Source organism: Etheostoma cragini, chromosome 18 (assembly GCF_013103735.1).
Source record: "Etheostoma cragini isolate CJK2018 chromosome 18, CSU_Ecrag_1.0, whole genome shotgun sequence".
In the NCBI taxonomy this organism is placed as follows: domain Eukaryota; kingdom Metazoa; phylum Chordata; class Actinopteri; order Perciformes; family Percidae; genus Etheostoma; species Etheostoma cragini.
This window is the reverse complement of record NC_048424.1, coordinates 3,424,829-3,451,522: the sequence shown is the minus strand read 5'-3', so window position 1 is coordinate 3,451,522 and position 26,694 is coordinate 3,424,829. Positions and strand designations below refer to the sequence as shown.

Here is a 26,694-nt window from a genome sequence, read left to right as displayed (position 1 = left end):
GCCAGAGGAAGAAATAGTTGAAGTTTCAGAGCCAGAGCCAGAGGGAGAAGTAGTTGAAGAAGAAGAAGTAGTTAAAGTTTTGGAGCCAGAGGAAGACGTAGTTGATGTTTCAGAGCCAGAAGAAGAAGTAGCTGAAGTTCCAGGGCCAGAAGAAGTAGTTGAAGAGGAAGAAGTAGAAGTTGAAGTTCCAGGGCCAGAGGAAGAAGTAGTTGAAGTTTCAGAGCCAGAGGGAGAAGTAGTTGAAGAAGAAGAAGTAGTTAAAGTTTCGGAGCCAGAGGAAGAAGTAGTTGAAGTTTCAGAGCCAGAGGGAGAAGTAGTTGAAGAAGAAGAAGAAGTCAAAGTTTCGGAGCCAGAGGAAGAAGTAGTTGAAGTTTCAGAGCCAGAGGAAGAAGTAGTTGAAGAAGAAAAAGTAGTTAAAGTTTTGGAGTCAGAGGAAGAAGTAGTTGATGTTTCAGAGCCAGAAGAAGAAGTAGCTGAAGTTCCAGGGCCAGAAGAAGTAGTTGAAGAGGAAGAAGTAGAAGTTGAAGTTCCAGGGCCAGAGGAAGAAGTAGTTGAAGTTTCAGAGCCAGAGGGAGAAGTAGTTGAAGAAGAAGAAGAAGTCAAAGTTTCGGAGCCAGAGGAAGAAGTAGTTGAAGTTTCAGAGCCAGAGGGAGAGGTAGTTGAAGAAGAAGTAATTAAAGTTTCGGAGCCAGAGGAAGAAGTAGTTGAAGTTTTGGAGCCAGAGAAAGAAGTAGTTGAAGTTTCAGAGCCAGAGGAAGAAGTAGCTGAAGATCCAGGGCCAGAGGAAGCAGTTGAAGAGGAAGAAGTAGAAGTTGAAGTTCAAGGTCCAGAGGAAGAAGTAGTTGAAGTTTCAGAGCCGGAGGGAGAAGTAGTTGAAGAAGAAGAAGTAGTTAAAGTTTTGGAGCCAGATGAAGAAGTAGTTGAAGTTTCAGAGCCAGAGGAAGAAGTAGCTGAAGTTCCAGGGCCAGAGGGAGAAGTAGTTGTAGATGAAGAAGTAGTTGAAGTTTTGGAGCCAGAGGAAGAAGTAGTCAACGTTTCGGAGCCAGAGAAAGAAGTAGTTGACGTTTCAGAGCCAGAGGAAGACTCTGAACTTGTTGGGGATGTTTTAGATGAGGTTTCAGAACAAGAACAAGAGGTGGTTGAGCGAGCCGGATCAGAAGAAACAATACCTAAAGTTTCCGAAGACATTATACCTGAAGTTTCTGAACAGGAAGGAAAGGTGGTTAAGGAGGAAGTTGTAGAGATTTCTGAAGTAGAAACAGAAGTTGTCAAAGCTCCAGCGCCAGGCGAGGGTGTAGTTGAAGTGTTAGAACCAGCATCTGAACCAGAACAGGAAGGTCATGGAACTGAAGTGACAGAAACAGGACATGCAGTAGTTGAGACTGCAGGATCAGAGGAGGAGCCAGAACAAGGGGAAGAACTGGTAGAGGTTGTAGAGATCTTACCAAAACCGGAACCAGGGGAAGAGTCAGTAGAAGTAGCAGATGTACTACAACTAGATGAGGATGTATTTGAGGATGTAAAACCAGACCTGGAAGTAGTTCCACTACCACAGGAAGAGCCTGAGGACATTTCAAAACCGCAAGCACTACCAGAGGCCGAAGACGAGGCAGCTGATGTTTTTAAGGAAGAACAAGAGGAGGTTGTTGAGAATCCAAAGGATGAAACGGAACCAGGGGAAGGCACAGATCTTGTTTTACCACCAGCAGAAGAGTTACCCGGGGTTTCAGAAATAGAAGAGGAAGGAGTGGAAGGAGTTGATGTCCCAGAACCAAGTTCAGAGGAGGGTATAGTTGAGATTTCAGAACCAGAACCAGAGGAAGAAGTTACTGAGCCGCCAGCTGAATCAATTAAAATCCTTCACCCAAACAGCCCAGATGATCTTCACTTTAGAGAGGATATTTTCCAGATAATTGAAGATAACGAGTTTCTTCCACCAGTTGGACCAAATTACCCCCGGCCACATGAGGAAGATGACTTACCCATATTACCGATAGACAACCAACCTTCTGAAGAAGATGAAGCTGAACCTGACCATGAATATCCTGTCATTGATGACTTTAACACAGAGGAGGATGTTGACGGCATAGACACACAAGTGGAGAGTGACACTGGTGCTGCCACACTGACAGAAACATCAGAGAGCGATCTACAGTTTGAAACAACCTCAGGTGAGGAACATGAAGTATGTGATTAAAGGCAGTGCATTGACATTAAAGCAGATACTGTAAATAAAGATCCTGTGACATTAATATTCTATTTTTAGGGCTGTACGCCTTCCGATCTTCCTAGTTTTTATTTGAAATGCAGCAAACACAAGCCGTTTGACTCCTTATTAACTGTCCAGTACTATTGTGATACATGCTGTACAAATGTATAAGATTATTTTCTGATTACCTTGAATAATTATAAAAAATTAGGGATTCAAACAAAAAATTCAGCATGAACAAACTGCATATTTATTATGTATAATTCACTCTGCAGGCATGGCTTAATTTTGCCTCTTTTTGCCTGACATTTCAAAGAGTCAACAGCTGCAGACAACCACGACACATTAGAGGGTGCTGAAGTCACAGAAGATGTGCCGAAGGAGACGCAAGAAAGTGATTTATCCCCAGAAAGAGACATCCGTGTAACGGCAGCTCCGGTTTCAGACTTCTTCCCCACACCTCTGACAACTCTGACAATCACACCCAGCCCGACTGTAGACTCTGGCATCTTTGAGGTAGAAGAGCAATCTGTAATTCCCTCTACACTTGAGTCTTCAGAGGACGATGGCGCGGCACCAGAGGCAGAGTCGGAGCCAGCTGTGGTCATTATCGAAGAAGACCTGGAAGACGCAGTACCAAAAGAAGGGGAAGGCCAAACAATCCCAGCAACAGCTGCTGAAGACGTCACAGATGAGGCTGTGAAGGACCTGGCGGTGGAGCTGGACCAAACGGACGTAGCAGCCACTGAGTCAAACGAGCTGCCGGATGAGGGAAGCGGATTCTTACCTGTGGGGGAGGAAGGTACCGCTGTCGGCGTCACAACCCCACCTCCAGTCAGATACCTGACTACGCCTTCCATGACCACGGCCGGCCAAGGCAGGGAGCTGGTGGTGTTCTTCAGCCTGCGCGTCACCAACATGGACTTCTCTGCAGACCTCTTCAACAAAACTTCTCCAGAGTACAGATCGCTGGAGAACACCTTCTTAGACTTGGTGAGTAGGAAAACTAAAACAGGGATTACATGTCAGTGGTTTCCGAAGAACTGGAACAAAACTTCTCGGGCTCTTAAAGAGATCCAATAATCTCACTTTAAAATGTTAGTGTTTTAAACTATAGCAGTGTAAGCACAATAACATAGAATTTTGAATAGAGCTGCTAAGATTCATCGATTAGTTGTCAACTATGTAATTATTTGCCAACTACTTTGATAATCAATTAATCGTCTTGAGTCAGTTCTCTGTTTCAAGCTTGTTAAATGTGAATATCTTCTAGTTTCTTCTCTCCTCTGTGACAGTAGACTGAATATCTTTGAGTTAAGGACAAACATTTTTGTCATTAAACAAATCCACTCATCCAGAAAATAATCAACAGATTTGTCAACAATAAAAATGATCTTTGCAGCCCTAATCTTGACCCACAAAACCTTATCCTCAACCTAGTTCTTATCGTTTCAATTGAAAAAAGGGGTTCAATGCACTGAAATCCTTTTTTAAATAATTACTTTTCTAACTTCCGTTTAGTATCGAGACATTTAGAAAAAGTAACTTCCAAGCAAAGCTTCTGACAATTAAGAAGACAACTGAAAAACCTTGTTCGGTGTTTGGCTTCCCTGTGAATTTCATTATGGCTTGACAGGTAAAATGGAAAGTCAAAGTAAATTAATGAGCAATAGCAGCTGCTCAGTTCGTTTGCAGCTTTGTTATTCCTTCCGACAGAATTCTCCAGAAGTCCTCAGAGTCACACCTGTGGCCTGTCGGGTCTTGAATGGAAATGTGTTGATGTTTTGGATGAATAGAGGCAGGTACAATACAGCCCTCATTTTACTACGAACAATGACTCTGCTAAATTAATCAGGGAGGGAGAATATGCCGTGGGGAAAAAGTCATAAACAAAAAAGGCATGACAGCAGTATTCGAATTATGGTGGGGGGTTGCTGATGGGGTCCAACCCCCCTAGATGAGACTTGGAGCCTCCTAAAAAGGGATGGAAATAATAGTTGTGGGGTACTGAAAAAGTAATAAAATATAACGTTAGCCTAGCCAAAATTGGATGTTTTTAAATGCAGTATTGCCATCACCAAAACTTCAGGAAATAATCTAATGAAATATGATTTTCAAAGCCTCACTCCGTACCAAAGAAATGATACAGACCAGCAGGGAGGTACGTTGAGACTGGTTCTTTGATATCACTTCACTAGATGTCAAGATGTACGTACCGGGCAGGCGCTGGTGTGTCAGTGAATTTAAGAGTAAGTGGCTGAATCCTCTTCAGTCTCTGCCTATGGGCGGGTGACATTATGTAGAAAAGACGCTAGTATTGGCCGGTGAGCACGCACGGTATTTCTCTCATGTAGCCGCCAAAACAGTCCCCACTCTCTTCTGTTCTGTGACTGAGAAGCAGCCGAGCTGAAGCAGGTAGAAGGGGAGGGGGGTCAGGGTGTGGGGGCCAGTGTAGGTACGAGAGACAGCGGGACGCGATCATGGATTTTTTAAAAGGACGAGTTAGACGCCGCTGAGATGGCCTGTCCCTGGGCAAGCCGGCCTTCTTTGAGAATTCTTTATCAATCTTTTACCATAGCTTAGTAGAATTTTTTTACTTTTACTTTTTACTTTTACTACAACTACACATATAATAAGTTTAATTTAATATAAATTCCCATAGTGGGATGCTCACATAAACACTCCTATTTACTTTTTTTGTATGCCTCCACGCCGGAGACAGCGGTGGCCGGAGACATAATGTTTTCGAGTTGTTTGTTGTTTGATATTGCTTTCTTGTGAAAGCAATATCCCAGTATCCCCAAAAGGGAATCTCTTCACATTTGGCACAAACGTCCACTTGATTTTAAGGATGAACTGATTACATTTTGGTGGTCAAAGGGTCACTGTGGCTTCACAAAATTTGTTTTCGGGTCATAAGAAGAATCCCTATGTTAGTTACAGTATGACAACATCAGTCCAGTCTTAAGTGGCATCGCTAGCCTGGGAAAACAATGACAAACTACTGGCAAATTTGAGATTTGCTCTGCAAGTCATTCAATATGACGGCCACCAAAGTGCAGCAACCAACCCGCTGATGCCGCTGTTGCTGCTATGTTACCCGGATCGTTGGTCTGATTGGTTGAAGGACTATCCAATTGCGCCTAGAGTAGGCCTGCACTGTATTGGAAAGATCTTACATTGCGATATTTTCTCCCCTGCTATATATTGCGATATGAAAAATGAAAAAGTAATTTTTAAAAGATGACATAAATAGCTCTATTTGGAAATAATAAATCATTCTTGACTACTGCGGTGACTGCATCTACATAGAAGAAAAAAATCAGAAAGGATCATTTCTAATGTGAACCATTCTTTGTTGAACTGTAATACTTTACAAACACCAAAGAAAGTAAGCGCTGTGACTAAGATAACTCTTTAAAAAAAAGACGTTTTGGGTCGTCTTTCCACTTTTCCAACCATCACAACTCTAGCTTTGGTTGAAATAAACACATTCTTTAACAATTTACTGTACATGTGACTCTGTACATGCTTAACGTATCACTTTTTTAAATGGACTCTGGTGCGTTTAGCACTAGTGACTTCAGAGCTGGTTTTTTGGTTATACAGAAAGCTCTCAAAGAGGTTTTAAAGGGATCCTTTCCATAATGTTGTCAGACACTTAGAATTAATTAATTTATTAATCTGAGCCTGTCAACAGCAAAACAGCAGGACTTTTGTGGAGGTAAATCCAAGCTGGAAAATTACCCTATTAACGTACATTGTAGCTTGTTTCTCCGCTGCCGACTGCAGAGACCTCGCTTAACACTTGACCAATGTCAAGGATTGTTGTTCCAGTCACTTAGATACCAAACACATGGAAACATAGGGCCCAGATTGAAAAAAACAGCAGTTACTGTTGGCAAAGGCATACAACCGTGCAGCTGTAATTCTAGTTATTATTGCCAGTATGTCTCGTGTGAATGCATCTCTGATTAGCACTACTCCCTAAACGAGTGTAAATCCCTTCAATTAGCAGCCAGGCAGAAGTTTAATTTAGATGCCCTTTCGGCTGCCTGCACTCAGCTGGTTTGAATCATTCGGATCAGAGTGGGAGCGCTGCGGTCTCCCTGTGTGGTGTGCAGCTCTTTAAATAGAAAATTCCCTCTGAACTCAGCTACATTTGAGTTGTTCCTTTTAGAAATGCAAACATCCACAATTTAAAAGAACATGAACAAGATAAAATAATATAGGGTTGCAAATAACTTACATATCCCAAAACCTGTTATCCAAGTCTTTAATAAAGTTTAAAAGTAGGTGTGTTTCTCTTTCTTTTTCTGTTGCCATGCTTCTCTATAGTAAAGGCATTATGCAACATGACCCCACACAAATAGCAACAGGAACTCTATAATCTGATCTAGTTTCAGAAAAGTCACCTCTATAACATATAAAAAGTCTGTAGAGATCCAAGCAGTGAAAAGTATTAAAAAATACTGAAATTGGTAATGCCAACTTCCCATTGCAGCCCATGGTCAGAGCAGACATTGCAAGTGAATAGGGAAATATTTTAACTAACAGATATCAACATGGAACTTCCCCAGTTGATTACATTAAGGAATTAAGTTTTCTTAACTTTAATGTTTGATTATGGGAATGAGGCATTGTATAATCAAATCAATGCATTCTCATGAAGTGGTCCGTATGATATTGTATGCAAACCTGTCAGCTATCCTACAAAATTAGGAGATTGCCGACTGGTCACGTGACGCTAGGTGGTCATTTGACGCCAGCAGGCTAAGATCTCCATGACGCTGAGTGCCGATCGTTTAAGACTTTAGTTTTTTTCATGTCCCTCTTTTTGGCCTGATTTCCAGTCTAACGTTTCCTTTGTGTTGGCGTTCTAAGCTCTGGTGTATTTATGAGGACTGTGGGTAACTGCTCCTCAGATCTCTGCAGGGTAAATCCAGACAGCTAGCTAGTCTGTCTGTCCAATCTGATGACCTATGGACCTAACATATTCAAAAAAATATGAGAGTAAAAATTGTGTTGTGTGGCAGGGCACCTTTTAAAGAAATACCAATGAGCCATAGCACGTTTTTTTCCCATCCAGGAAAGCTCTGTGGACTAGCCAGATCTTTTATCTGAAGCGCTGTGGAGGAAGGTCTGGCAAAGTGAGAGTAATTAATCAGCAAACCATTTTCACTGGGACGTTCCCAGTGCTCACTATTAGATGTCACAGCAATGTCCCAGGTGTGGATATTCAGCAGGCTGTGGAAGATGACGTAGGGTCAGCCTTCCTTTACTCGATTAATAAATAACAAATCTTTATAAGGTCAGTGTTCCTCTGAGCCTCAGCACATGTTTTAGACATTATAATGGCACCGGAAGAATCAAACTAAATAAAAATCAATGTGTAGTGTTGTCTCACTGATTAATCTACACATTTATCCTGCATTCAGCTGTCGATGGGGACCAAATGGAGAAGCACATGCATGTACCTCAGAGTAGTTTGTATAAATTAAGATAAGATGTTGACTTTTGAATTAATCTGCAACTTTGATAATTAATTGGTTTGAGTCATTTCTTTATGAAAAAATGGGGATGGGGGAAGATTTTGGACAGAGCTGGTAAGCCCAGACGGGTAGTGCGAGGAAATTGGGAACGTCTGGAGGAGGTCCCTGTTTGACAGACTTTCAACTAACACCTCCAGCGGAGCTTTCGTGCATCCCTGTGGAGGCTGAAGGCCTTGAACCGGAAGTCTCTGAGAAAGTTAAACAACTCTACAGTGGCAAAGCCCCCCGTAATTGATGAGATCCGTCCAGAAATGCTGAAAGCTCCTGGTTTGGAGGGGCTGTCTTGGTTGACCTGCCTCTTCAACATTGCGTGGAGGTCTGGGACAGTGCCTAGGGAGTGGCAGACCGGGGTGGTGGTTCCCCTCTTCAAAAATGGGGACCAGAGGGTGTGTCCCAATTACAGGGGTATCCGACTTCTCAGCCTCCCTGGTAAAGTCTACTCCATGTGCTGGAAAAGTGGGTTTGGTCGGTAGTCAAACCTCAGGTTTCTAAGCCTGAATATGAAAACTCTCTGCTTCTGGGATTTTTTCTCAATGTCGGCAAATCTGAAAAATTCTGCTTTATCATGTATCATGTAATCACAGTTTGAAAAACACTGTCCTGTCTTTTTGGAATTGGCACACAACTAGATTAAATCTATTGTGAAGCTAAATTGATATGCCGGCTGGCTTAAAACCTGTGGGGGCCGCAGGCCTCGAGTTTGACACACACGTTTTAGACAAAGCAGCACATTGATCTTTCTAATGAGCACTGGAATGCGGGGAGAGACAAATGCTTCACACGTCTCGGGGAGTTCAGATTTGACCCAGTGTAGTGATGTACAAAAGGAGGAGGACATGAAACAAACACATATGCATGTGTTTGTTTCATGTCCTTCTGCTTTGAAACTCCCCAGACGGGTCATTACAGAAAAGAAATCTCTAAGACTCAACCAATCTCTCTGTAAGTGTATGAACAGAAGATACATCTGACAGGATTGATTCACAGTTTAGACTATACAGTATATACTATATGAAAACCAAATTGGCCATTCATACCGGCACCGGGTCACAAAGCAATCCTTCTCTCCTAAGTTCTCTCAGTGAAACAGGTTGCTGTGAGTTAGCTGTGTCATAGCCTACTTTTAAAAATGCAATCATTGTTTCGCTTGGTTTGCTAAACTCTATGATGGCTCAGGAACTTTTCTGCAGACTTTTGTAGGGCTTTTTGTTGTCAAAAAAAGTCACCAGAAAGGGACAAAGCGTGGGAGAAAGCAACGAGACCCAAAAAAAGCAACATGCAGTAATACGGTCAAAGATATTTAGATATTTTCCAGAGCTGCTCTTAGTGAGAGTGAGTTTGACACCCCTGCCATAATATATGATTCACATCCTGGTCTTCGAACCCTTCAGTGAGCACTTGTTTCTGTTTCCTCCCCGGGTACATTAGGGTAGCTTCACCAGTGAGTCATTTAATAACGTAACATAATCGCATTAGTTTTGTTTCAAACGTTTTTAACTCAGCCTATGTTTGCTTCTTTCTGTGGTAAGTGGCCGTTGTGTAAGCCTCATCACTTCCTCCCCCGCCTGTATAACGTGTACGCATAGAAGGAAAATGGACATGAGAAATGTCCTTGCATTATTGGCCTTCACTTCATCTCAAGGGTTCAGCGTTATTGTCATTATGTAACACATGATTGCACAATGAGATAGCAGTCGTAGCACCCACCACGCCACACGCACACTGAACATAGAAACGAATATACAGAAAAAAATTACCTTTTTTTTAGCGCTCTCCAACTAGGAAAAACCACACCAATGGTTAACCGTTTGTCTTTGCCATGATTTCAGCACATAATAACGCTCTAAAACTATGAAAAAGAGATGCAAAACTACAACAAAGTGATGCAAACCGACATCACAGAGACCACAGAGACCCAAAACAACCCCAAAGGAAAGAAAATGACAAAAAATAGACACAACACTTACACAACTACATAGAGGTGTAAAATCCCACAAATACACACTTAATGTATGGGAGAAATTGCTGTTTTTCTTGAAGGACACCTAAAAACGTCTTCCACAAAGCCAGGGAAAACACTGGCTCTGTATCGACTCATCTGGTAATGGCTTGATTGTTGTTGACATGAAATAGTTATGTACTATAGCTTTAACCCTTGTGTTGTCTTCCCATCGACCATGAAGTTGTTGTCCCTCTTGTTCAAAAATTGAATTCTCTCTCTCTCTCTCTCTCTCTCTGTCTGTCTATCTTTCTCTTTCTCTCTATCTCTCTCTGTCTGACTGTCTGTTTATGTTTGGTGCTGGATACAAGAAACGACAAAACAAAGAAGTAGCAATTGTTGAAGTGTTGATTTATTAAAGCAGAAAAAAACAAATGGACAATGTGTCCGGACGAGAGCTGACAGACATGTTGGTGTCTCTGGTGACAGACAGGGTGAGAGTGGACTATAGGTTCCTTTCTCTGATGAAGGACATGCAGGAGTTTGTAGACCAGTGGTGTTTTACCACAACTGTGTGTTCAGTGCAGGAGGAAGAGGTCATCTTTCACTCTGTCTCTCTATGATAGTATATAGTTCATATGTATACTTATATTATTTATTTGCATTTGTGAAGATATGGTATTTTGGTGAAAATATCATATTTTATATTATATTTATTTATTGAAAAATAAATGTTTTTAAAAAATCTAAAAAATCAATCTCTGTCTGTCTTTCTCCCTCTCTCTTGCTCTCTCACTCTATCAGTCTCTTTCCCTTGCTTTCTCTCTCCCCCCCTTCTTTCTCTCTCCCTCGCTCTCTCTTACTCTCTGTGTCCTTTGGTCTGCTGCTGTTTACCGCTGACAGCAGTGAAAGAATTAAACACTGAAACAACACAGTAATTATCACATAAATACAATATATTGGCTCAGGACTATAAATTGTTCGAAATCCTTGAACCCACATTGCAGAGTTTTGTTTCCTGCATCAATAGAGGTATTTACGCTCGGCCAAATGGGATTCAGAGAATTTGTGCTTAATTGTGTGCTGTGCAGAGATGCAGCGAGGCTTTTGGAGGGTTTAACTAAATTTTGAAAAATCCTTATTTGTTGTTGCGGTATCTAGTTTGTGGTGATGACCTTGACAGAAGAAATAAAGTGAAACAAAGTGAAGCCGCTTCGGTCGTGAGCAGCGTAATGACATCTCCTCAGTAAACAGCATAATCACATCAGTGGCAGTCGCTGCCAGTGCTGGTTATAAAAGTATTTATCGTTTCCAGACATGCAGGCACGTACGCACACAGACAGAGAGACAGGCAGATAGACAGGCAGACAGAGAGATAGACAGACACAAACTAAAACTTTCTGTAGATGGGGCCCCAAAAAATAAAGCCTGACCCTACCCGAGCCCAGCCCGGCCTGACCCTACCCGAGCCCGGCCCGGCCCGACCCATTAACCTAAAATGTAAATCTGACAATTTTTTAATACGTGGTCGGAAAATATCAGGTCTTGCCCAAGATGGCTCGGATGCTGCACCTAATGATGGTAGGGAAAACCCTGCTATGCATCATTTAAATCTGACATTTAAATCTATGTAAATATTGCCAATGTCCCTGTGGCAGTAGTTTTTTTTACCAGGAGGGCACAAAACTGAAAAATTAAGACGAAAGGGAGAATAAACAGAGCGACAAAGTTATCAACTATTTTGATAATCAATCATTTTGAGTCATTTTTTATGAAAAAAAGCTACATTTGTGATGTCAGCTTCTTAAATGTGATGTAAATGTGATATGTTCTAGTTTCTTCTCTCCTCTGTGACAGTAAACTGAATATCTTTGAGTTGTGGTCAAAACAAGACATTTGAGGTTATCATCTTGGGCTTTTGGAAACAATGATCCAAATAATTTTTTAAAAACCATTTTCTGACATTTTACAGTACAATTCAACTAAAGGATGAATCTAGAAAATGTAAAATTAATCTACAATTTAAATACAGGTTTATGTTGCGGCCCTATAAACTGACAGTTTCCCTATTTCTATAATGAATAAAAAATATATGAATAGTTCTACTTGTTGTAAAATCGCAATGTGAGCGGCAGCCAACAGGTCGTGCATTATGTCAGCAGGATAATCAAAAAGGCAACCGTGACTACATTGTGCGTCCGCCTTATTTCTAATGCCGTGGCGGCAGAAGTTTTGCCATGGCCGGCCGCCACTACATAATCAACATAGAGGAAACATCAGATGAGGTAATTTGATAAATGGAACCAACCAATTGGTCAATGGTATCAAATTGCAGCAGTGGGAGAAAAAAATCAAAAATTGTTTGTAAATTGTTTTTTGTTTGTTTTTTTCAATGATTTATTTCTGTTGCCATCAAAACAGAGCGAAAGCAGAAATCTGTGTTATGTTCTTCACCAAGTAAATAAATGTCTGACTGACGTGATATGCATTCTTCTTTGAAAAAAAATTGCCATACTCAATTCTACGGATTACCAAAGAATGAAAACCGCGATACAAATCCAATCAGCCCACATGTATCGTGATATAATTGAATTGGGACAAAAGCATATGGTCCCAGCCCAATCAAAAATTAACTGTAAAATGTTGATCACCGTCTTCCCTTTGAGGGATACCCGGTGTGCCACTAACGGTCTGTTTCACAATAGCCTATAACAACTTTTCATTTCCAGGATTGCTTTGGTGCCGCTGGGAAATTTCAGATGTCTTTCATTTTCCGCCGGATTCAATTCTGTCTTTGTGTTGGGGTACTAACCTCTGGTGGATTCATAAGGACTATGGTTAAATGCTCCTTAGATCTCTGCAGGTTAAATCCAGACAGCTAGCTAGACTATCTGTCCAATCTGAGTTTTCTGTACACACGTGTGTACACTACGTACACACGTTCCACCAAAACAAGTTCCTTCCCGAGGCTCTTTTGCAGCGGCACCGTGGCTCCGTCCGCAGCTTAGCACCGACGAAGATGTATGTGATTGGTTTAATAAACAAGAGCACGCTTTTCTCCCATACAAGAATGCTGTGTGAACTATCCAGACCTTCCCCCACAGTGCTGCCATGAAGGTTCTGGCAATGCGAGACTAGTTTTCAAAATGACAGAAATGGATGCCAAAGTGATGATCCTTTTTGTGCTTCTGCCTCCAGCTGATGCCGTTCTTGCAGGCAAACCTGACGGGCTTCAAGAAACTGGAGATTCTTAACTTCAGGAAGGGCAGCGTGGTCGTCAACAGCAGGATGAAGTTTGCCAAGTCTGTGCCGTACAACATCACCAGCGCCGTGCACTGCGCCCTGGAGGAGTTCTGCTTCACAGCCTCCCAGAACCTGCACATCGAGATAGACACCCACTCTCTGGATGTTGAACCAGGTACAAGTACATATTTGGTTAAAAGTGGCTAGCTGTGGCCGGGTTGGCCCAGTGAGTAGAGGAGGCGCACATATACATAGAGGTTTATGCTTTGACGCAGAGTCCGACCTGCGACGATCTCCTGCATGTCTTCCCCCCCTCTCTTTTCAGCTTTCTTACCTAGCCCAAAAAAAAAATCTTTAATGAAAATAAACAAGTGGCTCGCTAATTAAATTGAAGATATACTCTTGGCATGGCTTAGTTTTAAGGACTGAAATGAATACGTAACGTAAAGGTTTTTTTCCCCCATATTGTTAAGTTATGTTTGATTGTATGATATAAGCAGGGGCGGAGCAAGGAGGGCTGGTGCGGACCCGTGCCCTCCCTGCTTATTGCATACAATTATATCTTTATGACTCAACAATATTGGGGGGGGACCTTTAAGTTCCTCATTCATTTCACTGCAGTACAGTGATGTGCTTTATGATATCTGTTTGTGTGAGCACATGAACCAGCATCTCATAATAACTCATTGTTGTATTAGCGCTCCTTCTTTGTTTGTATATAAGCTTTGTATTGTAATATTGGCCACGGATGAGATTCAGGCGGAGAGCACAGATCACATACACACTCAAATAGACTCAGTAATGAGGTCTATATGTCAAATCCACCAATCCTCAGTGGGATTGTACAGAACATTACAGGGATGGAATAATAACAATGAAGATGAGAAGTGAGCTGAGGCGTGGGGTTGGGGATCATGTTTTTGCAGAAAGTCAACTTGTGTCGTATAATTGGCCGGTGGCGATAAAATACACTCAGATTCTTATATGCACCCAGTCGTACTGTAAAAGCCTTGCACATCTACTCATATGAGTACAAAAATAAAATACTCCATTAAAAGTCCATCATTTGAGTATATTCTAAAAGAATTAACTTAGGTAAGCACAATGTCAGTTTTAGAGTGTTTTATTGTTAAAGGGATACTTTACCGATATTCAACCAACTTTGTACCATAATAATGTCGGTAGTATGTGTAAATGAACTGTTGAATATTAAAATCCCCTCGGTGCCCAGATGTCCCTACTCACAGGCCAGCAGAAAAACAACCAAGTGACGCTTTTCACACAAAACATGGCACATATAGGTTTTGCTGCTGGGCTTAAACTACAGATTGTCCTTCTACATACAAACACAGAGGGTCCTTTCTTGCACCCAGTGCAGCGCAGTACAAAGCCCGATGCAAGTGTCTTTGCTATTTCAAGAGCGTCCAGCACCCACTTATGATTAATGGAGACAGTAAGTCCAACCCTTTAGAACCGTGCGCCCGGCGCACGCCATATACTCAGATCGTTAAAATAGGGCCCCTAGAGTATAAAAGCCAGAGTTTTTTCCTGGATAGAGGAAGGGTTGCCCCCTCGCCCCCCAAAGAGGTTTTAGCCAGCCCCAAAGGTTGGTGCAGGGGGCAGTACCTAAACACCAGCAGAGGTATACAATACATTTGACTAAATACATAGGGATGTACGTTTGTATGTATAAGTGATTTACAATTACATACTGCTCACACGCCATGGCATCACATGGCGGACATTTCATCCAAACGTGCAGATTACCCCGGAGTGTAGCTGACGTTTAGTCTCGGAAACCACCCACGCCTGAGGCTAAATCTTAACATTTCAATGCAGACCAGAAGCAGAAGATCTCATTAAAATCAAACACTCCTCAGCACCTCCTGGAGAGAGGAGCAGGGACACACTTCATGAATACTAATGTTTTCCCTTTCTTCATCTTCTTCTTCTTCTCTCCCTCACAGCTGATCAGGCCGATGCCTGCAAGTTCCTGGCCTGCGAAGAGTTCTCTCGCTGCGTGGTGAACGGCCGGACGAAGGAGGCTCAGTGTCTTTGCGAGCCGGGCTTCCTGTCGGTAGACGGCCTCCCCTGTCAGAGTCTGTGTGTCCTGCAGCCCGACTACTGCCAAGGAGGCGACTGTCACATTGTCCCTGGACATGGAGCCGTGTGCAGGTAAATAAGTACACACACGGATTGTTAGGACGTTGAGTTTTAATTCCAAACAACAACAACAGCTATTGGAAAATAGTCGCTACCAACCGGAGCTAAGAGAGAAAAAAATACGTTCTTTGGAGCTTTTTTAAAGCTAACAAGTGGAGATGCTGACCAACGTCAATAGACAAGAACAGGTTTGCCTTCAGCGTTCAACGTTGGGTCATCAAATGTGGTTATTTGGGCTTATCAAATAACAACAGAGACTCAAGTAAATTGCTATATTTGACCTTTATTTACAACCTATAAAAACATCATGAACAGTGCCATAGATGAGTTAAAGTTTACTGAAAGATGCTTTTTACATAAATAAAAAATCAGATTGTAATTGCAAAGATTAACGACGGTAGAGACACCTTTTTGGGGGGGGATTCTACATTTATAGATTTTATTTATTTATAAAAATTGTTCAGTATAACCACATAAAGACAAGCACATACAAAAGGCAAAATAAGCCAAGAATCTTCTTCTAACTAGACAGCTGACCGCTAACAATCACCAGCGCCAACTCAAGGTCTGATTGGCTGATCATTCAACAAGCATTCTCCCCATTCGGGTACGGGGGTTGTTATATTTACTTGCCCAACACTTGCAACCCTTATTGCATTCAATATCTACATGTTTGATTTATAAATACACAATTGTTAACTAAAATGCTCAAAACAGCAACTTCTTAAGGTCATAATTTTGTTAACAGCAAAAATCAATAAATGATGCTTTATTAATCTTGGATTGTCAAAGCATTTGCTGCAAAATGGAACTATAATGAAATAAATAATGGACAGCTTGCTTAAAAAAGATAGCTACGTTGTGTATTGTTATGTTTGTCAGTTATCAGCTGTAACACTGATGTCTTTCTTTCTGCTCCATTCAAACTTAGGGTCTTCTTTTTTCTATGGCACCTTGAAATGCTAACTTAACTTGACCTTTCTGCATGACATGTGATTTTTATTTTTCAGTAATTTTTTATGTAAACAGTGCTTTTCTGAAAAATCTTATTTAAAACGTTATGCAACCAGCCAGATGATGCTCAATAGCCACTTTTTAATGACAGTAAAGCCCAGTTCAGACCAAAGAGCCTCGTCTCATTGGTGTGAACTAGCAGGTTTCAGAATGCTACAGAAGTTTTAACTCACCTCATTACGAATCTTTGGTCTCAACTGGACTTCAACCTTTAGTCTGTAACTTTTTGATATTAATGAACGTCCGTTACATTCAAGCCATTGCCAAATGAGTTGCTACGAAGCTAATCAAGACTATTAGCTCCGCACAGATCTTTCTGTAATCAAGAATGGAGAATTTGGAGTGAAAATATTTACTTTTTCTGAAGAGTCCATCGTGTTTTTTAATCCTCCGTGTCCTCCTAGGCTACTAGCAACTGTGTGAAGGAAAAGGAGGAGGGGGGGAGGCTGTGCGCGACAGCTTTGTTGTCATTACTTAGAATTCCTCATGGGGGCAACAGAAACTACTCACAATAGCTTGAATTCTGTCCTAAAAGTGGGATTAGCATTGATAAACAGCTGAGAGATTTCCAATCTCAGCTTAAAAATGTTGGCCCATTCATCAAAAAGCTCATACTGCTCAAAAGCTTAATTAATCCTCTGGCTCATTAACTGTGTGTCAGTTCACACGCAGACACTTATGTCCTCGGGAGATTCAATTATATCATAAAGCTAACTACTTTAAAAGTTATTTCCGGGACTGTTAATAAACTGCCTTGTGGGGAACTTTAACTCTTCTAAAACTAAGACAGTTTCAAGTTTAGCTGACATGGTGACCTGGTAGTTTGTTATACTTTATCCTTTGTCCGTATAGACACAGTATATTTTATTCTATCTTTTCTCTATCGTAAACAAATCCCTCAAGTGCATTCCACAATGATTAATTGACAAAATAATTAGCGGACTTATTGATGACATTGAAAAAGAAATAGACAGTAAGCCGTATTTTGGGGATGGGGATACTCCACACATATGCATACATGGATGTGTCATGGATGTCAGTGCATTTCAATTCACATGGAGAATGTTTAGCCTTGGACAACAAAGAAATGGTATTCACCGCTGCAATCTTTGACCAAATTGTTTAACAGTAACAACTACTAACACACAGTGACACTTTGGCTTTACTTTGTTAAACAGAACACACCTGGACTGCATCCCAGGATAATTATGAACCCTGAGCCGCAAATGTTGACAAAACGTAACAGGCATTGAGTGCGCCTCCACGCGTTGTTAGCCACAGTAGGAATAGTGTTTATTAAACACAAATTTACAGAATTTTTTGCCTGAGCAAACGCTTACATTCATAAGTGCTTTACAAATAACATTATTTCAAATTTCACAAAGGCTTTCGGGGGAGCTGAGTTTCAAGTAGCTCCGCATATTTCCAACCCTGGTTGCAGGCCTAAAGTGGACTGAGCTGGAATGATCACAGTTTTTGCTCATACTGAAATATTTTGGCATTGAGGATGCGTCTTTGCTTCATTTCTTTCTTTCGTTTCTTTTTGTTTACCCTAAATTTAGATTTGAGTTCAGTGTGAACAGATTTAGAGTTCAGCAGAGAAACACACTAGTTTTCTGAGGTTTGCTGTGCTTTTGTTTGCTCTTTTCTCAGATTTTTGTATGCCTTCTATGTTTACACTCACATACAGACTAATCTCTCTCTCTCTCACATGGCAGCCCTCACCTCTATAAATCAATGCTAAGTTGATTTTAAATTGAGAGAAAGTGTTTCTTATATTAACTACCGGCTCAGAGTCGTTGCCCTTCTACTGCCATAAAAAATCAAATTTCAACCCTGTTAGACTTCAGCACCGCACCACTCTGCACAAAATACCTCAGAGAGTTCTCTTACCTTACATTCCCATCTTCTCAAACTTTGCAAGATATTTTTAGAGTTATTTTTACATCCGTATTATCTTTATGGGGCCTGTTGCGCTCTGAGACAGAATCTCATTTTCTAAATTTCCATTTAGCCCCTGGTCAGTAATGGGATGTGACCGGAACTACAAAGGAGAATTACAATATCATTAACTATTCGGTGAGCTCCTATGCAACAACGTTCAGAGGTGGAAGAAGTACACTTGATTTGACTTGACTTGAGTAAAGGTAGTGTAGAAAAACTCTGTTACAAGAAAAAGTCCTGCGTTCCTAATAAGTAACAAAAGTATCAGTATCTACAGTATATACTGTATACTTAAAGTATAAAAATTAAATATATTCATTATGCATAAAAATATACACTACTGGTCAAAAGTTTGAGGCTACTAACAAATTTCCATCCCACTGCATTTTAGACAGAATACCATATGATCTGAGCGGGTGCTTGATCTTTAATGCAATATCTACATTGCCCATTATCAGTCACCATTCATCCAATGATCCAAAGGCACATTAGGTTTACTAATCTGATATTATTTTAAAAAATTTACTGAGAAAACATTGGAGAAACCTTTTGCAATTATGTATGCACATAATCTAATCTGAAAACTGCTGCCCTGGTTAACGCAACTGATCTCAGCTGGTATTCTGTCTATAATGGAGTGCAATGGAAATTTCTAGGTGACCCCAAACTTTTAATAAGGAATGTATATTATTTTATAGTTATTCATGCATTAATCTTTTACAACTTAAATGCTATTTTAATTTATACTGTTTATTGATTTCCAGAGGGGAAATTACAATTTACATTATGTTTAGTTAGTAATCACCACACACAGGCTCAGGACCTATTCATGCACAAATGGAGAGATTTGAGAGTGTGTGGGCTGCCAGTGCTGCAACAGCGCCCTGAGTTGTTCGGGGAGTACGGTTTCTTGTTCCTGCACCTGGCAGTGCTCAGGAGGTGACGTGGCATCTCTCCAGCTTTCAATCCACACTCTGTACTTTGGTCCGTACAGGGACTTGAACCAGCAACCCTCCGGTTCCCAACCCAACTCCCTATGGACTGAGCTACTGCCACCCACATGTTGTAGCTCAGAGAAGTGGATCTCATTTTAATGACTTTGAACAATGCTGGGTAGTTTGTGAATGTGTGTGCAGTATTGGAGGAACTAAATACAGTAAAGTCATTTTTTGTCTCAGTGGACTTTCAGTGGTTTTGTTCCATATGAATATTAAATGTACAAACTGCAGTAGAGCTGCAAAGATTAATTGATTATTTAATTGACAATTCTTTTGTTAAACAAGTAATTAGTTTGTAAGTAGTTTGAGTCATTTTTTGTGGTAAAACACATCTTTTGCAGCTTAATAAATGTGAATATGTTCTAGTTTCAACACTCCTCTGTGACAGTAAATTGAACATCTTTGAGTTGTGGACAAAACAAGACATTTGAGGACGTCATGTTGGGCTTTTGGTAATAATCCACAGATTAATTGACAATGAAAATAAATCGAAAAGGAAAGGCTCCTCTCTGAAATCTAAGGAAGCAGCAGCTTTTCTGTCTGCTCTGGGGGATTGAAGGGGCTCGGGGTTTGCAGTCAACTTGGATTTGCCACCCTTGATTAACACTGAACCCTGTTTGATCTAATCCTGCAGACCAGCCGAGAACAGGACAGAGAAAACAGACAAAGGCAGTACAACCTAAACAGTTAATACTGCAGAGCTGCACATTTCTTTTAATCATTTGGCTGCTTGAAAAAACGTAGAGCTGCTGCAAGAGGCAAATTAATCAGTTTGGTGTGAGATAGAGGCTTGTTAATCAAAAGATTCCCTGAAACCACACTGAGGAAAACCTATTAGACTCTGTACAGTGTGGCTCAAAAGTTTTGGCACCCCAGGTAAAAATTTGTATTAATGGGCATAAAGAAGCAAAGAAAAGATGGAACAATCTCCAAAAGCCATGAAATGACAGATTAGACATTTGTATAATATGTCACAAAAATTTAGATTTTAATGTTATCATTTACACTTTCAAAATAACAGAAAATGAAAAAATGGCGTCTGCAAAAGTTTTGGCACCATGCAGAGTTTATAGCATGCACCGCCCCCTTTGGAAAGCTGAGACCTGACAGTGTCATGGATTGTTCTCAATCATCATCTGGAAAGACCAGGTGATGTCAATCTTAAGGTTTTAAAGGCTCAGACTCATCTGACCTCGCCCCATCCATTAGCACCATGAGTTCTTCTAAGCAGTTGTCTAGAAAACCGAAAATGAAAACAGTTGCACTCACAAAGCCGCAGAAGGCTATAAGAAGATAGCAAAGCGTTTTGAGATGCCAATACCCTCTGTTCGAAATGTAATTAAGAAATGGCCGTCATCAGGAACAGCGGAAGTTAAAGCAATATCTGGAAGACCAAGAAAAATATCAAACAGAACAGCTCGCTGGATTGTGAGAAAAGCAAGTCCAAACCCACGTTTGACTGCACAATCCATCCAGAAAGACCTGGCAGACCCTGGATTTTTGGTACACCATTCCACTATAAAGAGATACTTGTACAAACATGGATTTCATGGAAGAGTCATCAGTAGAAAACCTGCTCCACGTTCTCACCACAAAAATCAGCGTTTGAAGTTTGCAAATGAACATATAGATAAGCCTGATGCATTGTGGAAACAAGTTCTGTGGACCAATGAAGTTTAAGTAGGACTTTTTGAACGAAAGGAGCAAAGTTTCGTTTGGAGAAGAAAGGGCACAGAATTTTATGAAAAGAACTTCTGCTGGGGTTGTACCCCATGCTTTGGGGTTGTATTGCAGCCAGTGGCAAGAGGGAACATTTCACAAGTATAAGGAAAAATGGATTCAATAAAATTTCAGCAAATTTTGGATGCTAACTTGATGCCATCCGAGAAAAAGCTGAAGTTAAAGAGAGGATGGCTTCTACAAATGGTTAATGATCCTAAACACACCTCAAATCCACGGTGGATTACATCAAGAGGCGTAAACTGAAGATTTTGCCATGGCCTTCAAAATCTCCTGACCTCAACATAATTGAAAATCTATGGATAGACCTTTAAAGAGCAGTGCGTGACAGACTCAGAAATCTCAAAGAACTGGAAGACATTTGGAAGGAATAATGGGCAAAGATACCTCAAACAAGAATCGAAAAACTCCTGACTGGCTACAAGAAGCTTTTCCAAGCTGTGATACTTGCCAAAGGGGGCAGAACAAGGTATTAACTCTGCAGGATGCCCAAACGTTTGCAAACGCCATTTTTTGTGTTTTGTTATTTTTAAAGTGTAAATGATGAAAATAAAATCTAACTTTTGTGACATATAATATCAATGTCTAATCTGTCATTTGATTTCTTTTGGAAATTGTTCCATCTTTTCTTGGCTTCTATATGCACATTAATACAGTTTTTTTCCTGGGGTGCCCAAAGGTTTGCCCCTCACTGTATGTTTAAAACACAGTTGTTGTTCAGGTTTTGTCCTGCACCTTGCTCTCCATTTGGCCCTGGTACTCCAGGTCACAATTTTGTCCTTCAGCTACATTCTTACCTGGCTTACCTACTAAAATTTGTTCTGGTTGGATTCTGGTCCAGGTTAGTGTGAAAGTTGTAGTAGCAGTATGTGGGTGCAATGCTGGATTCACAGAGCGTCTTAAATACAGTTCACTGGCAGGCTGAATAAAAGGGGATGGATGGATGGATGGATGGATGGATGTACAAAATTACCACCATATACAACATCCAAAAATTGGTTAAATATGCAAGAGGCTAGTAGATTTGCTTTGCTCACCGGCCAAAAGACATTGGTAAGCTTTAAGGTGGGTGGTAGACAAAAAACTTAATTTTGGGCCATGGATGAATGGATGGATTTCATTAACAAATGTTTTAGATTTTTTTTAAATAATTCCAGCAGACTGATCTTCATTCTTTGATGCGGTAATACTACATCTAGCACAAAATGTACTAATCTAGGATGACCCTTTAAATGAGGAAATCCACTTCATTGATGTATTAAGATTGTTTACTTAATGAACGCGTTGTGGTCTAATGAGTGCATTTTGGTTTGATGACACTGGGCAAACCATCATCACTACTATCATTGAATTGTTTGGATGTTGTATTTTTACACTGATGTGATGAGAATATTACAGCAGAAGCTGCTAGAGAGACATATTTAAAACATATGTAACATTTTAACCCTCGCTTCTGATATTAGTAAAAAGCTACAAAAAAAAAGATACTGAATATGGACCCTTAGTTTAAGCAGTTAAGAAATATAAAGCACATCCTTCCTTGAGCTGCAGAGGAAGAAGTCACTTAACCGTTCTGTGTTGACAAAATGTCCCCTGAAATCTAAAATAAAGATGTAAAATGTGTTTGAAGAGCTGAACATCTGCTTGTTTTTTAACTCAATAATGCAGAAGGGACCGCTTCATAATTTAAGGATGAATCTGAATGAACAATTTTAATATCAGTTGGGAACAGTGATGATACTTTCATTTCCAAAAACAATACAGAGACAAACATAACTGATCTAAAGATAGCATCATATCTCAATATGTGTGTTTTCATCTGAAAATAATCAGCCGAATGTCTTCTACTCCCAGTTGAGTCCACAGATTCTCCTGCTGTTTTGTATTTCAACACATTTGCCGTATGTGCAGGTCTTCTGCGATATCTTCACTCCGAATCACTTTTCTAGAAACAAAGACTACAGGAGTTTCTCACATCAGAACCTCTGCAGTGTGTTTCATTTTCACACCTTTCTTTTTCTTTTTCACAGATACAAAGACAGCTACTCCCTCCCAGGCGTTGCCAGTTAAGAAAAAGTATGGGATTGGACGTCACCAGAGAATACCATAAAAGGTAAGAGGGGCTTGTTGCCAGGAGCAAGGTTGTTCTGGTTAAGTCCCACATGTGCAATCATGTGTTACTGCTGGAGGAAAGATCGTGCACACTCAGCAAGGCTTCAGTGGATGAATTAGGGCTAAAAATTGTGAAATTAATCCAATGATGCAGAGAAAAACTTGAAGTTTGAGATTAAATCCACAGCTAAAACTTTCATTGTCTTCCTGCGGTCCGTTTCTTTGGACAAATTACTGGGCCGTTCTCCTTCCCACCCAGAGTGGCTCAGAGCCGCTGCGTCTGAAGCAGATGGAGATCTGATGGGTGACTAATTAAACCTCCCAAAGGATGGACGAGGACTGAATGTCAAGACTGTTTTACGGCAGAAACACTATGATTTGTCCCTGTCTAACCTTATGGTGATCAGTCTGCCTCTCTCTGATCCTCTTTTGGGGTCTAAACATAGACTATAAAGATAATAGGCATAGCATCCTTGACATCACTCACCAAAACGGCATAGCGACCCTTTAAGTTACTAGCTAACACTAGCACGAGCTAGGTAACTTGGTTGCTGAACAAGAAATTTTTAGGCAACCAAAATATTCATATTAACACACAGTGAGAGGGTCAAAGTTTAAGATATAACAAGCATGTTGGTTAATTTCTGCATAACACAGCCATATATTGATGTACATATTTGGTCCTTTATATGTGGTAGAAAATGCTACATTGTTGGAAAATCAATAAAAAAAAAACTTTTTAAAGAAGATTAAAACATGGACAACAGACAAAAACAAGTTGAGGTTATTAAATTAAATGTCCACAGTGTTAGCATGATTAGAGCCGGTGGAGTTGCCCCGGCTGGCCATTGGATAGAAGGCAGATTTAAAGCACTTCCGCTTTAGTTTCACTTTTCATGCCTGGAAGCTTTGTCTATTATTTTTGCAGTCTGTGGGTCTGAAAGGCTTTTGCGCTGCGAGGTGAATGTCAGCACATCTCACTCTTTTCCGGCTCCAAACTAAAAAAACAGCTTCTTATTTTTTATTTTATTTGTTTTTTATTTTATTTGTTGTAGTCACGCTGTTGTGCAACTAAATCAACTTAAAATATTATGTCATTGTCCGCTTTGCTCTGTTGACTTAAGTAGTTAAACTGCTGCAAACATTACAGCTAAAGAGGCGGACTCTGTAAAAGGATCACTTAAACAGTTTGAGAGGAGCAATCAGCAGTTCGGATCTACATTTACAAGGAGAACACTTTTTCTCTTCTCTAAGTCTTTGAGTTCCAGGAAAGTACCATGTAATTTGGCACTAATTATAGGAAATTGAAGGACTTCTACTTAATTAATTCCGATTAATTAATTAATTAATTAAAGCTAATGTAACCCTGAGTCATTTCGTCAGTGCACTGCAGATCATTTGATCATGCTTATTTATGGTTCTCAACACAGTTGGAACTTTGAGTTCAGTGAGATGAAAGTAGAAATTTTTCACTCCCACAGCTAACTATAAATAGATGCAAAAACACCCATGAACAAATTCTACTGACTGCTTAAAACAATTTTTAACATACTATAACATGACTTTTTATTTAACTTTTTTCAACAAACTATACTTGCAACTCTTTGTTTTACTTTTTTCAACATACTATACCATGAGTTTTTATTTTACTTTTCGATATACCATAATATGAAGTTTTTATTATTTTTTTGACATACTATAGTATGACTTTTACAACTTTTTTGACATACTACACATTCATTTTTCATGACTTTTCAACATACTATACTATTACTTTTTATGACTTTTTTCAACAAACTACACTGACTTCTTTATGACCTTGACTTTTTTACAGCATACTAAACTGATTTGGTTTTTCGTTATACCGTTTGATAAATCTATTACGACATACTATACTATGAGTTTTTGTGATTTTTTTCAACATACTATACAATGACATTTTTATGACAGACTATACAATACTGTACTATGAATCTTTTTTAACACAGTGTATTATGACTTTTTGTATATTTATTCAACCATGAATCTTTTTTACTTTTTTTATACATTTAGAAATTACAAACAATTACAAACAATACACTGTGGCTGGGAACACGTCCCAAGACCAATAAACATAGAGAGGCATTACGGGAGGGAGGGAAGACAAAACTACACATGCAGACAACATGCATTTTTCAACATACTATACTATAACATTTTTGATTGATGAATATGACTTTGTAAGGATGTTTTTTGACATACTATACTATGACTTTTTTTGCGATCACATTTTTTTATTTAAGCAAGAGTGTAGACAGTCTAGATGACAATATACAGAAAAGTACACTACACATACAGAAGAAGGCACATTTTCCACAATCCTTCTTGTAGTCAAATGTTTCCATACCAAAACAAAGAGAAGAATTACAGGACACAACAACAAGAACGATGTCTGCAGCTACTGTATTTTTATTAATATACTATATTATGACTTTTTGCAACAAACAATATTTGACTTTTTTGACTTTTTTTAACATACCATACTCTGACTTTTTATGACTTTTTTTGATTACCCATACAAATTTGTTTATATTTCTTGGCATACTGAAATATGACTTCTTTTTTTTTCTGATACTACACTCTGACTGTTTTCATCATTCTATACTATCACTTTTATGAAACTTTTTGACATACTATACTATAACTTTTAAGACTTTTTTCAGCCCACCTTACTGTTATGTTTTAGGACTTTTTTCAACATATTATACTCTGACTTTTTATGATTTATTTCTACATTTTTTGTCATACTAAACTATGAAAAAAAAAAAATCTCAAACGACTTTTTAGGACTTTTTCATTACCATACTGTGACTTTTTTCGACATACTATACTATGACTTTTTATAACTTTTTTCAACAAACTATACTGACTTCTTTATGACCTTTATCAATATACTGTCACCATGTACTTACCTTCTTTCTACATTTGTTCACGTACGTAACTGTGACATTTAATACAATTTTTGACATAATATACTATGACTTTTTATGATATTTTTGACTGACTATACTTTGGCTTTTTTCTACATTTTTTAACATACTATACTATGACTTTGTTATACCTTTTTTGACAAACTATACTGAATTTTTTCTACATTTTTGGCATACTGAACTATAACTTTTTATATATTTTTTCCTCATCCTATGCTTTGATTTTTACGACTTTTTCACTTACTATACTATGACTTTTTATGACTTTTTCAGTTACTATACTATGACTTTTTACAATTTTTTAACTTACTATACTAAGACTTTTTACAACTTTTTCACTTACTATACTATGACTTTTTATGTTTTTTCCTAATCCTATACTTTGACTTTTTATGACTTATTTTGACATACTATACTATGACTTTTTATGACTCTTTCACTTACTATAATATGACTTTCTTTTGACATACTGTATTATGAATTTTCTTTTTTCAACAAACTATACTGATATTTTATGACCTTTTTCAATAAACTTTACTAAGACTTTTTATCAACATACAATGACTTCTTTCTACAATTTTCACATACTAACTACTTCAACATAGTATACTATGACATTTTATGATATTTCCGACTGACTATAGTATAACTTTGTTTCTACATTTTAACATGCTATACTGTGACTTTGTTATGACAAAACTACACATGCAGATGCAGACACAAGACAAGGACCTATACGCTGACTTTTTTTGACTAACTATCCTGAAATTTCTACATTTTTTTAACATACCATGCTATGAGGTTTCATGAA

The 26,694-nt window shown here is 39.4% G+C and overlaps 1 protein-coding gene across 5 annotated transcripts in view; it reads left to right on the top strand.

The window, feature by feature from the left end:
- Positions 1–26,694, top strand: part of LOC117961286 (interphotoreceptor matrix proteoglycan 1-like) — a 56,584-nt gene that overhangs the window by 26,697 nt on the left and 3,193 nt on the right. For 2 of the 5 annotated variants that reach the window (XM_034899849.1, XM_034899846.1), the window contains 5 exons: positions 102–2,171; positions 2,517–3,202; positions 12,899–13,118; positions 14,911–15,118; positions 22,833–22,915. In XM_034899849.1, coding sequence (XP_034755740.1) covers positions 102–2,171; positions 2,517–3,202; positions 12,899–13,118; positions 14,911–15,118; positions 22,833–22,872 — 3,224 coding nt within the window. In that variant the 3' untranslated portion in view covers positions 22,873–22,915. The remainder of the gene's footprint in view (positions 1–101; positions 2,172–2,516; positions 3,203–12,898; positions 13,119–14,910; positions 15,119–22,832; positions 22,916–26,694) is intronic. The other 3 variants (XM_034899850.1, XM_034899848.1, XM_034899851.1) reach the window with 3 other exon arrangements.